This window comes from Equus asinus, chromosome 12 (genome assembly GCF_041296235.1).
Source record: "Equus asinus isolate D_3611 breed Donkey chromosome 12, EquAss-T2T_v2, whole genome shotgun sequence".
Lineage (NCBI taxonomy): Eukaryota > Metazoa > Chordata > Mammalia > Perissodactyla > Equidae > Equus > Equus asinus.
In genome coordinates this window covers 65,946,306-65,961,937 of record NC_091801.1, presented here as the reverse complement: position 1 = coordinate 65,961,937, position 15,632 = coordinate 65,946,306, and the positions used below count along the sequence as shown (strand labels likewise).

At 41.7% G+C, this 15,632-nt stretch overlaps 1 protein-coding gene across 1 annotated transcript in view; it reads left to right on the top strand.

Annotated features, from left to right (window-relative positions):
* The window catches only part of SNTB1 (syntrophin beta 1), a 226,486-nt gene that overhangs the window by 139,207 nt on the left and 71,647 nt on the right, over positions 1-15,632 (top strand). Inside the window, exon 4 of the mRNA XM_044743794.2 lies at positions 29-236. Coding sequence (XP_044599729.1) covers positions 29-236 — 208 coding nt within the window. The remainder of the gene's footprint in view (positions 1-28; positions 237-15,632) is intronic.

Genomic DNA, 15,632 nt, shown 5'->3' with positions numbered 1-15,632 from the left:
TCTAACCCTTCTCTCTTTGCTTCTCTAGGCAGCTTGAAATCCACTCCCCAGATGCTAAGCACACGGTGATCCTCAGGAGCAAGGACTCAGCCACCGCCCAGGCCTGGTTTAGTGCCATCCATTCCAACGTTAGTGACCTGCTGCCCCGAGTGATTGCTGAGGTCAGAGAGCAGCTTGGGAAAACAGGCATTGCTGGGAGCCAAGAGGTCAGGCATCTTGGCTGGCTTGCAGAAAAGGTAAGGAGGAGGTCCCCCCAGTAATAGTCGCTTCCCCAGGGTTTCCCCAGTGCTACTTGCAACCACAGAAGCCAGTTCTCCCATTCCATAGGCTGATTCTCTCTTGTCTGAGTTGGATCTCATTGGATCTTGAGCTAGTTGGATCTCTTGTCCATTTCCGACAGCTTGGCCTTTGCATTATACACAGGCTGTGTCTTAATCAGCCTTGATTCCCTCACATATAGTCAAAGATGTGGCAAAATGCAGGTGCTCACAAATGTTTGTTGAATGCATGAATGAGTGGGTGACTCGGTGAATAGTTTGATTGTCACGTCTACATTTGCAGGGCAGGGAAAATGAACTCACCACAGAGCTGTTGCTTTGGGAGGTAAGGAAGTTAAAACTGTTGCTGAAGAAAGAGTTTGTATGACTTTTGGTGAATCTGTTTGTTAATAACACAGATACATTTACAAGTGATAGCAGTAATAATAACAGCAAGGATTTCTTCAGCAACTGCTATGTGCTGACTCTTTTCATATATTCTATCTTATCTGTATTCTTAACCCAGGAGGCCCTGAAGGTCATCATTTCAGAGCTCCTATTTTGTGCTAGGCTGAGGCAGGAGAAGGAGGGCTATATAAAGATGAGTAAAACTTCCTCTCTTTCCCCAGGGAAGACAGCTGCTGTGGAAAGGACCTGGGGTCCTGTTAACACTGTCACTCTGATTTCTTTTCCGAGTTACGTGATATGTTGACGACAGTAAAACTCACTTTGCAGTGCTCTCCTGGGAGTTAACTCTTCCCTTCATTTCAAGGGATTGTGCCTTAGCCATTGTCCTTACACCTGCCCGCTGTCCCTTGAACTTGACCTTGAGTGCTCAGGAACACTGGACTTTTGGGACAGTCTGACCTCCCAGTGACTCACATTGTAATAGGCGGTAAATGGGAATAGTGATTGTCACATAACAGCTTTCCTGCCAGTGAACCATGTCACCTGAGAAGGCCCATTCAAATGGCACTTGAAAATAACACTTGAACACAGCATTCGGCTCTTTTCCACCATTGTTCTTTGTCTGTGCCAGTTCATGCGTGGGTCTCAGCCACCAAGTTCAACATGAAATGGGTTGTTTGGTTTGGTGTTGTCCCATCTGTCACAGATTTCAAAGGACTAAAGGGACAATGCAGGTGGTTACCAAGATCATAATCAACAGAAACCACAGGTAGCCTCTCGTGACCTTATGTGTTAGGGTTCTAGATGAAAACAATATTGCAAATATGGATGATATCATTTTAGAAGTCACAGTCTCTAACACTCTCTAGGTTTTAACTCTCCAAATATATGTATTTTTATTAGGAGAAGGCCTATTAGTCAGGGATCTGTCTGTTGTAAGTGACAGAAAGCTCAACTCAGCTTGAGCACAAAGGGGTGTCTACTTCTGATAACTACAATGTCTAAGGGTAAGCTTCAGGCATGGTGTGATCCGGGGATTCAAATAATGATATTAGGCTTGCATCTCTATCTCTTTGTGCCCTACCTACTTTGTTGGTTTACACTCAGGCAAGTCCTCTCTTTCTTGGCCTGATGGTTCCAGGCTTGTGGTTTTCCTTGCAACTTCTGTCTCAGTGAATAGAGGACTCTTTGCTTAGCCTAGTTGGACTGACTTAGATCATATATTCAGCCCTGGGTTTGGGCTGAAATCAGCCTTATCTAAGCCATGTGCCCTGAGAGATAAAGAGAAGTGGTTCTCTAATGGGAAATTAAATGGAAGGCTTCTAATGGAAGACTGAATGGATTCTAGGAAGCAAAAGTAAGAGACACTTGCTGTAGAAGGAAAAAGGGAAGAATTCATTGGAATGAAAGATATCCTCACTTGGTTAGGGTTCAGAGTGGACTTAGAGATGTAGTGTGTATTTCAAAGTCCTGGCAGGAGACAGATGGCAAACTCAGAAGGGATGATTGGAAAGGATTTAATGTAGCAATAATTTATAAGCTGTGGCCAAGGTCAGGGAAACCGGTTAGAGATGGAGAAGCACTCCAGAGCTGACAACATTGCATGGCTACTACCATCCCTTAAACTGAAATGGCAAGGGACAGGAGCAGTTACCTGGAACTAGCAAGACTTGTAGCTGTAGAAAAGGGCCACGCAGTAAGAGCTGTGGTCTTCGGGAGAGAAACACAACCCCTGCCGGCCTGTCTCCTGCTATTATCTCTCATTGGCTGAGGCTGACTGGGAGCTAGAGGCAGGGGAGTCCCATTGATGCACTCTGTTAAGGTCAGCCTCCCAGGGCACAGAGGGGGGTGGAAAAGGGTAGAGCCTGGATCTGGAGGGGCAGAGGGAGGCCATCCAGCACACACATCTCTCCACCTTCCAAGTAACTGAGATGGTCTCACCTCTCGAAGGTTCTCTTCTCTCATCTCTTTTAACGCAAACTACATTTTAAACCATTATCATTTGGATAGCTGAAAAATGGTATTGTGTCATTATTAGAGATATTGAAATTTTTCCCAAAACTTCCATTTTCTCTCTTATAAATTGTCTGCTTATGGCTTTTGCTTATCTCAAATTATCATAGACACATTATTAGGCATTCCCAGGGAGCAGTAATAAAGGCACCTAAAAAGCTCTTCCTGTTTTTAGAATATTATTGTTCTTTTCATGTCATTTCAGATCATCTTTATAGATGCTTCTTTAAATTGTATTATGCATTGTATCCATAAGAGCAATAATGACTTATCACGGACAATTATCAGAAGCAAGAATGTCTTCTATGACTTTCATCTTCAGAACTTCTCAAAAGATTACCACAGATCAAGTCCAAGGAAACAAATCCAAACTGGAATTTTTTTGAATAAATATTTAATATCAAATCCTAGTGTGAAGATATATGAATGGTTTTTAGCAAAATGTTACAATGAATAGCAAATCCTTAATACTGTGGCTTTCTTATATCATCACAAATATCAGCAAATTCGCTTGGTATTTGTAAAGATATAAAGTGTGATCCTATATATATTCAGCTGTAATTTACCTTAAATTGATAGCCTTTGTCTTTTCCCATACTGTTAATCTTTGATTTTGTGGATTAATAACAGTAGCTCTGGGACAAGGTTTATACATATTATCTTTAATTTCAAATTTTTAGAACTGACATTTACATGAACTAAAACAATATGAAACAACAATAACGACTTCCTTTTTAAAATCCTGCTCAGTGAAAATCCCAAAACCTCCTCTACGCCACACAGGAGGAAAACTTTACATTAATATTATTCTTTCCTGTGAGATGGTCTAGATGGAACTAGAAGAATGGCTCCCACAAAATGGCTAATTCTTGAGTGAATGGAGAGAGTTCAGTGCACTCCAAGAAAGGAGAATGAACATGAGAAAAAAAGTGGAAGTAATGGATTAATATAGCTTGTAGAGAGGCATCACCAGAGACTAGTCTAAAGGGAGGTGAAGGTTCATCCTGGAGGAAGGTGACAAGCAAATCTGGTACCTTGGATGGCACCAGATCTTCTACAGAAGATCTTGAAAGCTAGACAGATGGTTTGAATTTGATTTGGTGGGCAGTAAGGAAGCTCCAGATACAAAATCAGAGAGAAGGGAACATAGAGGTCATTGCTATGGACTGAATGTTTGTGTCCCCCAAAATCCATGTGTTGAAGCCCTAAACTCTAATGTAATGGTATTTGGAGGTGAGGCCTTTTGGGGGTCATTAGGTTTAGATGAGTTCATGAGGGTGGATCGCCCATCATGGGATTGGTGCCCTTATAGGGGCTGAAGAGACCAGAGCTCTCTCTGTCTCCACCACGTGAGGAGACAGCAAGAAGGCAGCCATCAACTAGCCAGGAAGAGAGCCCTCACCAGAACCCCATGTCGACATCGTGATCCTGGTCTTCCAGCCTCCAGAATAGTGAGAAATAAATGTTTGTTTTTTAAGGCACCCAGTCTATGGTATTCTGTTATAGAGCCTGAACTAAGACAGTGATCTAGATTCAACTTTTTCCTTCAACAGGTCAGGAAGCTGGGACTCAGAGAATGGAGGTATTTTATCTAAAGTCACACTCTAAATCAAGATGCAAGAATAATTAGAGGGTGGGACAATGCTATGATATCCCTAGTTCTTTTATTTAATTTTTAAAAGAATCCACTGCATCTCTTCCACTGCAATCAATTTTATTCTGTCCTTGAACTCTAGTAGCCATTCTCTGGACTCTACAGTGTGAAGGTCAGTGCTGGGCCAATAGCCTTTGGCCTTGGGCCATTTTCCTCGTCTCCTTGACTTCTTGGTCCTGTGAACTACACCACGGTGACAGGTCCTGTACTGCTTTCCCCAGTGAGCACCCTCACCTGTGGATGGCCAGGCACCCAATGTAAAGTCTTTCCCATGATCATACTAGTCTCAAAAGCTTTAACTCCTTGCAAGCCCCAGTCTGTCTCAAAAGGGCCCATAAATGCTAATCCTTACCCTGAATTCTAAAATACATCATGCCCCAAACCCATTTTTTCCATCATTGTTCTTTAGTTAATCTTTTTACAGTTATCACTGAGGTGTTTTCGATGGTCCAATTTCAGACCAGAGAAAAACAAACTAAAATTCTCTCTTGCTACTTAGAAAAACAATACTAAACAGGAACAGGGCAGAAGTGTTGAATTCTGTTTTCTGTTCAGTTCATCGGGTGTTACCTTTCCTTTACCTTGTTATCTCAGCTTGCAAACTGTTTCTTATCATATTAAAAACACTAAAACAACACAACACAACACAAAAAACCAGTTGGGAGCTCTGTGATGCAAGTTCAGTTCTCAGCTTTCCTTGTTTCCACTTCAGATTCTTTCAAATGGGAGCGTTGGTGTAGCTGTGCCTCCCCAGCGTGTTATTGGTGAAAAGGAAGTTGGTAATTAGTATTTATCGTGTGTCTAGTCTGTCTCAGGCAATGTGCTTTAAGTAAGCCCCATCCTGTGAGGCCAGCTTGGAGAAGGTAACAGATTTTCTAAGATCACTCCTCCAGTAAGTGGCAGAGCCAGAGTTTGAGCACCTCTTTCTAACTCCAAAGCCCAGAACTTTCCGCTAAACTGAGCTAATAAAGGGACCCAGGGAACATGTGTCCATATGAGTGGGACCCCCCAGAATCCAGTGTTAGAGCAGTATCATATGCCAAGAGCACTGTTTCTGAGCTAAAAGACATATCAAAATAACTCAAATGCTTTATTTGCATTTCTGAAAATAGGGGGTGTCTTGGTCGGTTCAGGTGGCTATAACAAAATACCATAGACTGGGTGGCTTATAAACAACAGAAATTTATTTCTTATAGCTCTGGAGGCTGGAAGTCTGAGATCAGGGTGCCAGTGTTGTCGAGTTCTGGTGAGCCGTCTTCTCAGTGTATCCTCATATGGCAGAGAGAGAGAAAGGCCTAGCTCTCTTCTTCTTATGAGGACACTAATCTCATTATGGGGGCTCCACCCTCATGACCTAATTACTTCCCAAAGGCCCTACCTCCAAATACCATCACATTAGGGCTTCAACACATGAACTGGAGTGAGTAGGGGGACAAACATTCAGTCCACAGCAGAGGGAATTCACATACCAGGACAGAGCAACACTTACTCAAATCTTTCTTTTTCTGTCCACATCCATCCTAATCTTCAGCTACTTTCATTCCTCCTATGGCATTAAAAGAAGAAAACCGAGGAGAAGAGATCCTCTCCTCTCTGTTCTTCCTGTCCATTCTTGACTATGTTAGTCAATTCAACCTCTCCGGCTAGATCCCTCCCTTTATATTCCACACAATAGTCCTCCTCCCCTCTCTTCCTTCCTGTTTTATACTACAGAAGCCCAAAGTACAGGTTCTACAAAGACTGGAACTGCCTTTGATAGGATAGGTTAAAGGAAGACTGGAATACACACACACACACACACACACACACACACACACACAGTTGGCCTTGCTTTGCATTTTTCCAGTATCTCTGAATTTCAGTTATCATGGTTTAATCAAATAACCCCAGTCTCTCAACAACACGGTTCAAATTTCAGTTACCATGGTATGTTAACTGTGAGTAGTTGTATGAAGTACAAACTTTGCTCCTAGCTTTTCATTCCACAAATCACTGTGTAAGTAGCTGACATGCATCATGACTGTGACCAGTCACATCACATCTTTAGCGGTCTGTTTCGATGGTTGGTCACTGCGTGTGTTAGTTCACACGCAGACACCAAAGTGAGTAGCTGTGTTTCTCCTTGTCTCCTCGTGATAAATCCATATGACATTTTACAAGAATGGATAATAGACAGAGGGAATTGTCCAAAAAAGATGAAAATGCAGTACAACAAAAAATAATAATTCTGGAAGTGAAATTCAAATCAAACACACATGGAATTATAGAAGACGTAGGCTGACCATGGGAGCATTGATGCTGATGCTGTTAAAGTGACTCGTGATATGCAGGCCGGAGAACTCAGTGAAGGTAAATTTATAAACGTAAAATAAGAGAGTAGTTGTGAAGAAAGGATGAAGATGCCCCAGAAGTGATGCCAGGGAAAAAGCTTCATATTGAAGGAACTCAGAGATATTTCACATCATTGAAAGTTCAAAGTATAAAATGTTGCTAGCTGATCCAGACTTGGAAAGGAGTGTGACAACTTTCCAAATTACTAAGTAATATTAGTTTTACTATTGTTTTCATTTCCCTATGCATTTATAACTGACAATAAGACAACTTTTAATGTTTTAATAAAAATTTTGAAAGTTCGTAGAACAGTACTAATTTTTCCAACTGATTATTGAGATCACTTAGTATGGTTTCACAATCATTTTTATTGTCCAGCACTACTGTGCAAACGCAGAGCTGTCTCTCTCTCTCTCCATCTCTATTTATCCATCCTTATCCATCTCTATCTATCCATCCTTATCCATCTCTATCTATCCATCCTTATCCATCTCTATCTATCCATCCTTATCCATCTCTGTCTATCCACCCTTATACATCTTTATGTATTCGTCCTTATCCATCTTTCTGTCTAGTATCTCTCTAGGTATCTCTCCAGCTATTCATCCATATAGCTATCTCTCCAGCTACTCATCCATCCAGCTGTCTCTATCTCTCTGACTGTGTCTGTCTCTGTCTATTTGTCTCTGTCTGTCTGTCTCTATCTGTCTCTCTGTCTGTCTGTCCCTGTCCCTGTCTATCTCTGTCCCCATCTGGCTCACTCTCTATCTGGCTCGCTCTCTGTCTAGCTCGCTCTCTGTCTGTCCCTCTCTGTCTGTCTCTCTCTGTCTGCTTGTCTGTCTCTCTCTGTGTCTCTCTGTCTCCATCTGTCTCTCTGTCTCTATCTGTCTCTGTGTCTCTCTGTTTCTCTCATCTATCTCTGTTTCTGTGTCTGTCTCGATCTATCTCTGTCTGTTTCTTATCTATCTCTTTGTCTCTATCTCTCTGTCTCTCTCCATCACCATTTATCTATCAACATATCTTTTTCTTATATTCTCACATGATTCACTAGACCATCATTAATTTTCAGTTCGAACAATAGCAATGTATTCATTTCCACAAATTCCAGGTGAATGTAACCAACACAGTAATTTTATCCTCTAGCTACTTTGCCCAGCCATATGAGAAGAATCTCAAATGTAAATGTAAAATAGCCCTGGCCTGAGTAAAACAGGCTGCTGGTAATCAAGATCTTGACAGTGTAATTAGTGGGGTGATATTTCTGGAGCCTCTAAATATATCAGCTCTGCCATCTGCCTAAAAATCACCTAAGTAGGAATTTCCCACCACTTCTTCCAAGGAGAAAATAGTCTCTGACCTGAGGGAACTCCCATCTGATAAATCTAAATAGAGCTACTGTCCAGGCTACCCCTGACTTGCATCATCCCTGAATCAAGACTGTTTGTTATGCTAGGAAACACAGACTGTTAATGCAATTAAGTGCTAATAGGCCTGTTGTGTTGCTTTAAAAGGCAGTCATCAAGTTCCTAAGTGAGTCACCTTCGAGATGCAGCAGGACTGAGGAGAACCTGGCAACAGCTTGATTCTCTTGCTTTTGGTCTTTTACTACAAATGTTTAGAGTAAATGTGCCAGTGTGAAGGTAATTCAGATTGCCCTCATCTTCTATTCTCTCAAATAAACATCAGAGATCTAAAGCTCGCATGGGTGAGTGTGTGTGTGGCAGAGGCAGCCAGAATGAAAATGCAAAAATATGCCCACTTTTCTGCCTGATTTCACTGTGCAGTTTAGGAATGTGAATCATTTTCACCAAGGTGGAGCCGTCGGAGCTGCCCCAGTCAGAGAGATGGTGGCAGGTACATTTTGTTCTTATAGCCTGATTCCCATAAATTCATATGCACCTGATCCGATCTCTTTGGAGAGAACCATAGGACTTGAGATAGAAAGCTCCCTGTGCCTGGTTGTATGGCTAGCAGACTCTGCTAAACTTTGTTTTATCTTCTTATTACAGATCTCCCTCCTTTATGAAATAGGTCTCTTCCAGAAAACTCTCTTGCCTTAGTAAAGAAAAAATGATTTGCCTATTGATTTCCATTATTTGATTATTCTGATCACTACCTATTCACTCCATTGGTGGGGGAGGGATCCCTACCCTAAATACACGGGGTTGCTGAACCCGTGACACCCAACATTGGACCGATGAGATTGGCAGCAGTTCATTAGTCATGTATATTCAGCACCTGGGAAGGACACCACACACCATGCAGGACCACCTAAGGGTTGCACTAGGGAGCACAGTGAAACAGGAGGGGCTGTGGGAGGCAAGTTTTGTAGTAACAAGAGGGTGAGGTGCTTCCTGGTTCCCATGAGAGGATGTGATTGGCTTGTTGGAATAATTTTGCAGGCTGTCAGGGAAGTAAGACTCTTAGGTTGAGGACTAGGTGGAGTACAGGGAACTAGCTGAGTGGGAAACCTTTCCCACTGGGTGGTGGGCATATCAGATGAGAGCAGGAGCCCGTGTGGCTCAAAGATGTCAAGGCAGCACATGATCAGCGTCTTAGTTAGAGTTCTTTAGATGCTGCGTCTGAGATGGAGATTCTTGGGGAGTGATTTACTGAGTGAGAACTCTTGGGAGAAACCTGTAAGCAAGTGAGTGAAGCTGCATGGGCAGGGGAGGAAGCTAAGCGAAGATGTGGTATCAGCTAAAATCTAGTCTCAGCATAATCCCACAGGGAGTTCTGGAGCACGAGTGGCTGCACAGAGCTCTCCAACCTTAACCTGAGGGAGTTGGGATTTTCTACCTTCATAGAAGTCAGCCGCTGGCTGTGGGCTACTTTAGAGGTATAGAGAGGCCACTCCTGTCAGCCAAGGGCAATTCTCTAGAGAAGGAGAAGGGTTAAACCGCGAGCAGTCATTATTCACATCAAGTGAGGGTTGAGTGGGCACTCCAACCTAGTAAAGGGAATTTTGGCAGAGGACCAACAATATCTGCCATAACCACTGGTGTGTTCACATGGGAGAAAAGAATCCAGCAGATGTCCACAGGACCTTTAAGTGGCAGAGAGAGAAGAGAGTAGCCAGTTCTGTGAAATGCAGAAGGTTCTAGCCACCACCTAGAGGTTTACTTTTATTTACAACTCTATTCAAATTCCAGTAACTCACCCTGGCATTTACTCACTCCTTCCTCCCTCACACCATGGAATAATTATTTTTTAATACTTTGAAATTCCCAAATGTCATTTTCAGAGTCTCTTTGCATCCTTAGATTTTTGGCTTGGGCTTTTTATTATTTCTAATAAGACTATGCTGCAATATTCCAAATGCGATGCAAATTAACACACTTCATTTTCCATCCGGAACCTCCTTCACATTGGTATTTTCAAGTTTTCTAAGTTGAATCAAAGTGAGTAAGTTTGAAGTTCTTTATATTGATTTTATTTAGAATTAGGGGTGGAAATAGAGATGTATCTAGAGTTCTAGAATCTGATTTAATAACATCCATATCGCCATATGGCCTGTGTCAAGATGAAAGTGAGGGTCTTTATGGGGCCTTAGAGGTCAAGCAGGACTCTCAGAGTTGCCCCCACTCAATTCCCTTTCATAATGATTCAGGGAGAGGCCCTAAAATATTCCTTGATCTGTTTTTGCCCCACAGGTTGTAACCTCATAGAGGAAAGAGGTGATTTCTATTTAGGTCTGTTACTCTAGTGCCTAGACAGTGTCTGCGAAGTAATGGGTGGTCAATCTCTGTTTGTCAAATGAATGAGTCAGTGAACAAGGGGTACTAGCTGGAACACCCATTCCCTGTTGCCAGTAGACACTGTAACATATCTTCTCTGGGAATAAAGTACATTCTAACATTATATGTTCAAAATGGCTTCGTTGGGGGAGGAAAGGGGTAACGCAGGAACCTGACCCTCTTTTCTGTGTTCTAAACCATCATCCTTGCACAGGAGAACTCTCAGACCATAAACTCAGTATAACTTAGGGATTTCCTTACTTGAAAATGTCAAGCTTCTTGATTTTGAGTGAGATGCAGGTGTGATGGTCTTCAAGCAGCTGGTCTTTATTTTCTCTGAATTTATCATTCTTCTTAATAAAAAGAACACTAGATTAGAAGTGAGGACTCTAGACTCGGGTTGCTGGATGCCCTGTTGCCCCCAGTAAGTATCACCACTCAGATACAAGCCTTAGTTTTTCCATGGGCTCTAAAAACATTGGTTCTTACATAGCTTTAGAGATAGGAGGGGCAGAATAAATAATAGAGTATGAATGAGCAGTTTTATGTTACTTGACGATAATCATGCGGCTGGTTTGCCTTAGGTGTGAGACTAAAATTCACATCTCTCTGACTTTCAGTCCAGGGCATAATTCACTCTCCCTGATGAACCTCAGCATCCATGTAAAACATTGTAGGAACAATTCAGAATTATACTAATATAGGATCCTTTCACTGCTGTTTTGCAACTGGGGAGAGTGGGGAACTCCTGGTCCGGAACTTGGGTGAGATCCGAGGTTGGGATAGAGATTGGGAGTACCTTCTAGACAGGAAGAGTCAAAGAGTGGAAGAGATCTCTGGGAAAATGAGAAAGAGAATGAAAGAGTGGAACTTTGGGAAGCATCAGGAGGAGGAAGAAGATGAGATGAGAGCTGGTTTCTGGCCACAGTGACCCGTTGGCCAAGGCCTCTCTTGCCCTAAGTAGAATCGCCACTTCCTCCTGTCCTGAAAGACTTCTAAAATAGCATTAGCAATGCTTATTATTGCACTTGCTTATCAAACAACTTTATTGTGGCTCACAAAACACGTGGCTGTAGAGTTCATCTACCTCTCCACCTCCCTCTCCTGCATCCCCACCTCCCCATTCCTCACTCTTTGTTCTGTGGTTCTCTGCTCTGCATGCAGATGGACTAAATCTCGTGTGACCTCTAATCTGTCTGATTCTTCTCAGTTGCTGGTTTCCTAGACTCTACTACACCTCCTTTTCCCTAGTTAGCTGTCTACCTGCAGGGCTGCTTTCTGCTCATTAGCACCTCCACTAACTTGTGTGAAAGAGGGAGAAATGCAAATCAACCCAATTGGATTCTTGTCAGAGGCATTGGAAAAAAATGTTGGGGGATCACTGAAGATGGAGCGTGTGGGCGTGTCTGTGTTTCACAAAAACTTCAGCGGAATTAAGAAAACCTGAAATCAATAGTGTTAATACTCAAACACAAAAATATCCTGTGTGTGTGTGTGTATGTGTGTGCGTGAACACACTGCACAATTTAATTGCATATATCTTAGCTGTTGAATTCAAGCATGAAACATTTTCTCTAAGAAGAATTTGGGAAACCTAGAAATAAGGGTGGAGTCAAATAAATCCAATACGAACCAACTGAATGAATTATGTAGGAGGCAGGAACGGGTGGTGGGGGTTGCGTTGCAGAAGAATCTAGAACAAGGAGTCGACTTTGGCCTCCCTGGGTTTTAATCTCCAGTTTGTTACTGGTTGGGTGACTATAGGCAAGTTTTTTAAAGTCTTTGAGTCTCAGTTTTTCTGTCTGTAAAAAAAAGAGATGTTAACACCTACCTCAAAAGAGAATTTGTATGGTTTAAAAGAAAAATTTTATGTCTAATGCCTGGCACATAGCATCTAATAAATTAATACAGCATATGAAAACAATCAGCTCTCTAGCTTGCACATCTAATTGGAAAAGTATCAATCCCATCTAAGGAATATTTTTGAAGTGGAATTTGTGTAGAGACCTTTTGAAATCCTCAAATTTGTGAATGCTACTAAAATATATGTATATATTTTCTTCTAATAAATGGAGTAAAAAGGATTTGCACTGGTCCTTTCACCAAAATATTGACATACTGTGTGGCTCAGAGCTACCAAATCAATATTCTATTCTTTAATTTATCCCCAACTTTTATTTTCTGGCAAAGAACTATCACTCTCATAGAGCTTCGGTCATCAATACTGTCATTTGGCTTTTGAGGTCATTTTCCAAGAAGAAACTGAGTGGAGTGTGCATGTGTGGTGTGTGTGTCTTTAATGGCTTCAAGCAAGAGTTGAACGGCAGAGGCAGGCTGACGTGTCTGTGGAGGGAGCCAGCTAGCTTCCTCTGGGACTGTGTCAGCCCACACACACGAGAACTGGCCCTTAGCAAAATTACAAATGACTACAAGTCATTGGCATTCAGGGTCACGCACAGTAACAACAGCAATAGATCCATGAAGGCCAAAGATATACTGTATGGGGTAGAGTAAAAACTGAATCAAAATGTATACCCAACAATAGTGCTGCCAGATTAGGGAGGGAGAAAGAACAGTGTGAATTGGGATTTCCAGGGAAAGACCAAAGGGGAAAAATCAGACTTGAGCTGGTCTTCAAAAATCAGAAAGATTTGAATGGGTCATATTTGGCCCATTGCTTAATTTCACAGAGAAAGTCCTTAAATAAAGGAGTATATTATGTGATGGCTGGAAAAGCTGTTATGTAAATCAGTTTCACTTTCTCTGTAAACAGAATGTGAAGTTCATATTCATGGGTACAATTTTAACTAAGACTCTATTATCAAGCTTGTAGAAGTGCTTCCATATTTAATCAACTATAAATTATAAAACACCTTTCTAAAGTTTACATAAACTTGATTAAAGCAATTTTAACTACAGGGATTAAGATTAATTTCAAGCAAAGGTATAAAATAATGTACTCATATTCTTGTTTTTCTTTTCATTGGAAGAGATCAGAAGTTGAAGGAACACGTATTTATAGGAAGTTTAGGGTTCTTGATGACTTTTGTAGAAACTAGTCCATCAATTTGTATTTTGTTGTTTTCTCCATTTTGTACTTAAACTTCCTTGGAGCAAACAAGGACCTTAAAAATTATTGCTAGTCATTCAGGTTTCTGGAAGCTTCACCCTGGGGCCGGCCCGGTGGCATAGTGGTTAAGTTTGCACACTCTGCTTTGGCAGCCCTGAGTCCACAGCTTTGGATCCTGGGCGTGGACCTAGACACCACTCGTCAAGCCGTGCTGTGGTGGCATTCCACATACAAAGTAGAGGAAGATTGCCACAGATGTTAGCTCAGGGACAATCTTCCTCAAGCAAAAAGAGGAATGGCAACAGATGTTAGCTCAGGGCTAATCTTCCTCACCGAAAAAAAAAAAAAAAAGTAGCTTCACCCTGCACCTGTAGATTATTCTGAGAAAGTGGACATTAGAACTGTAGGAGCCAACTTCTCTTGGCACTTGGTTTTCTACCATTTAACTCTTGGCCACATTGTTTTTCCTCCATTTCAATCTTTAAGGCTTTAGCTTGAATAATAACTGGGTTGAAAGGCAATTTGATCCAGAATCCAACAGCCTTAAGTCCAGAATAGAACGGTCACATGAATCTGATTTTTATTTCTCCGTCATCTTTTAGGGGTTGAACATCTGTTTGACTATAAATAATCAAGTGATTTTTAAAAACAAATTTATGATTACTTATTTGCTCATCCATTTGATAAACGTTATTCAGCACCTATAAGTCATTCACTCAATAAATAACTATTGATACGTACAATATGCTGGTTTAAGCACTGGAACTATAATGCTGAACAAGGCAGACAAGTTCCTTGCTACATTGGAGCTTACATTTCAGCAGCGGAGATGGGTAATACATAAGAAAACAAACAATTCAGATAGTGATAGTGCTATGAAGGGGATGAATGGTGTGAATGTCCAGGACTAAGGGAATTGATTTTAGATAATTGTTTATAATGGGTGAGGCAGTGGGTTGGAGATACAAAGATATTCTCAAGGAACTCACTAACAACTGGGAAAGACAGACATGAAAACTAAAAATTTCAAATACAGAACCATGCATACAATAATTTCTGTATTAAATCTCTTGGGGGCTCATAGGAAGGAATCAGCTAACTTGACCTAGGAGGGTAAGAAAGGTACGAAGCTGAATCTTAAAGATCAGGTAGAGAAAGACTTCCAGGTAGCAGGAATAACACGTGTAAAGAGTTAAAGGTGAAAAATGCATGGCCTCGTTTAAGCGTAGCCATTAATCTTGGGTGACTGGAGCACTGAATATACATATTCAGGTGGTACTGCCTTTCTTAGCAATACCCTCAGGCAGTTGTGTCTTCACTCATATACTACTATATTGCATTTTTAGAATTCTTCTTTGGAATTGCCTTCAAAGACAATTTTCTAGCAATGGATGAAAATCCACTTTAGAGTCACGTGGGCATCCCCCTTGGTCCAAATGTGTTCTCTCTCTCTCTAGTTTTCATTCTCATCCTGCTTGGCTCACCTCAGCACCCTCCACCCCTTTAGACAAACGCTCCAGCCTCCTCACAGAGCTAGGACCTGGAGGTGAGTTTTGGCCAGGGAATGTGTTTGGGCATGCTGTTGTACCAACCAGGACTGACCACCAGGGGCGCCACATCCGAAATGCGTGAGGAAGTTGAGTGCTGTAAATTCTTAAGGACAATATTTCAACAGCATTTTTTGAGTGCCTACCGCTGGGCCAGGTGCTCTGTTCTCCTTTGCTAGCAGTTCTAGTGAGTCTTGCATATTAATGCCATCTTCACCTAGTACATAGAAATCTGTAAGCTCAGAACTATCTTTCTTTTAAAAAGTCAGAGAACCATAAAATATTGCTTTTTATGAAATATCGTCCAGGACCTTACATATTGTACCAAAATAGATTTAGAAGTGAACATTCCAGTGTCTCTCCCACAAAACTCTTCTTCCTTGGTGCCCCAATTCTAGGAACTACACAAGTTATAATAAACAATTGTCTTGATCTATTTGGGCTGCTATAACAAAATGCCATTGATTTGGTAGCTTATAAACAACAGATGTATTTTTCACGGTTCTAGAGGCTGGAAGTCCAAGATCAGGGTGCTGGCATGGTCAGGTGTGGGCTTTCTTCTGGATTGCAGCCTTCTCCTTGTGTCCTAACGTGGTGGAAGGGGCGAGGGATCCC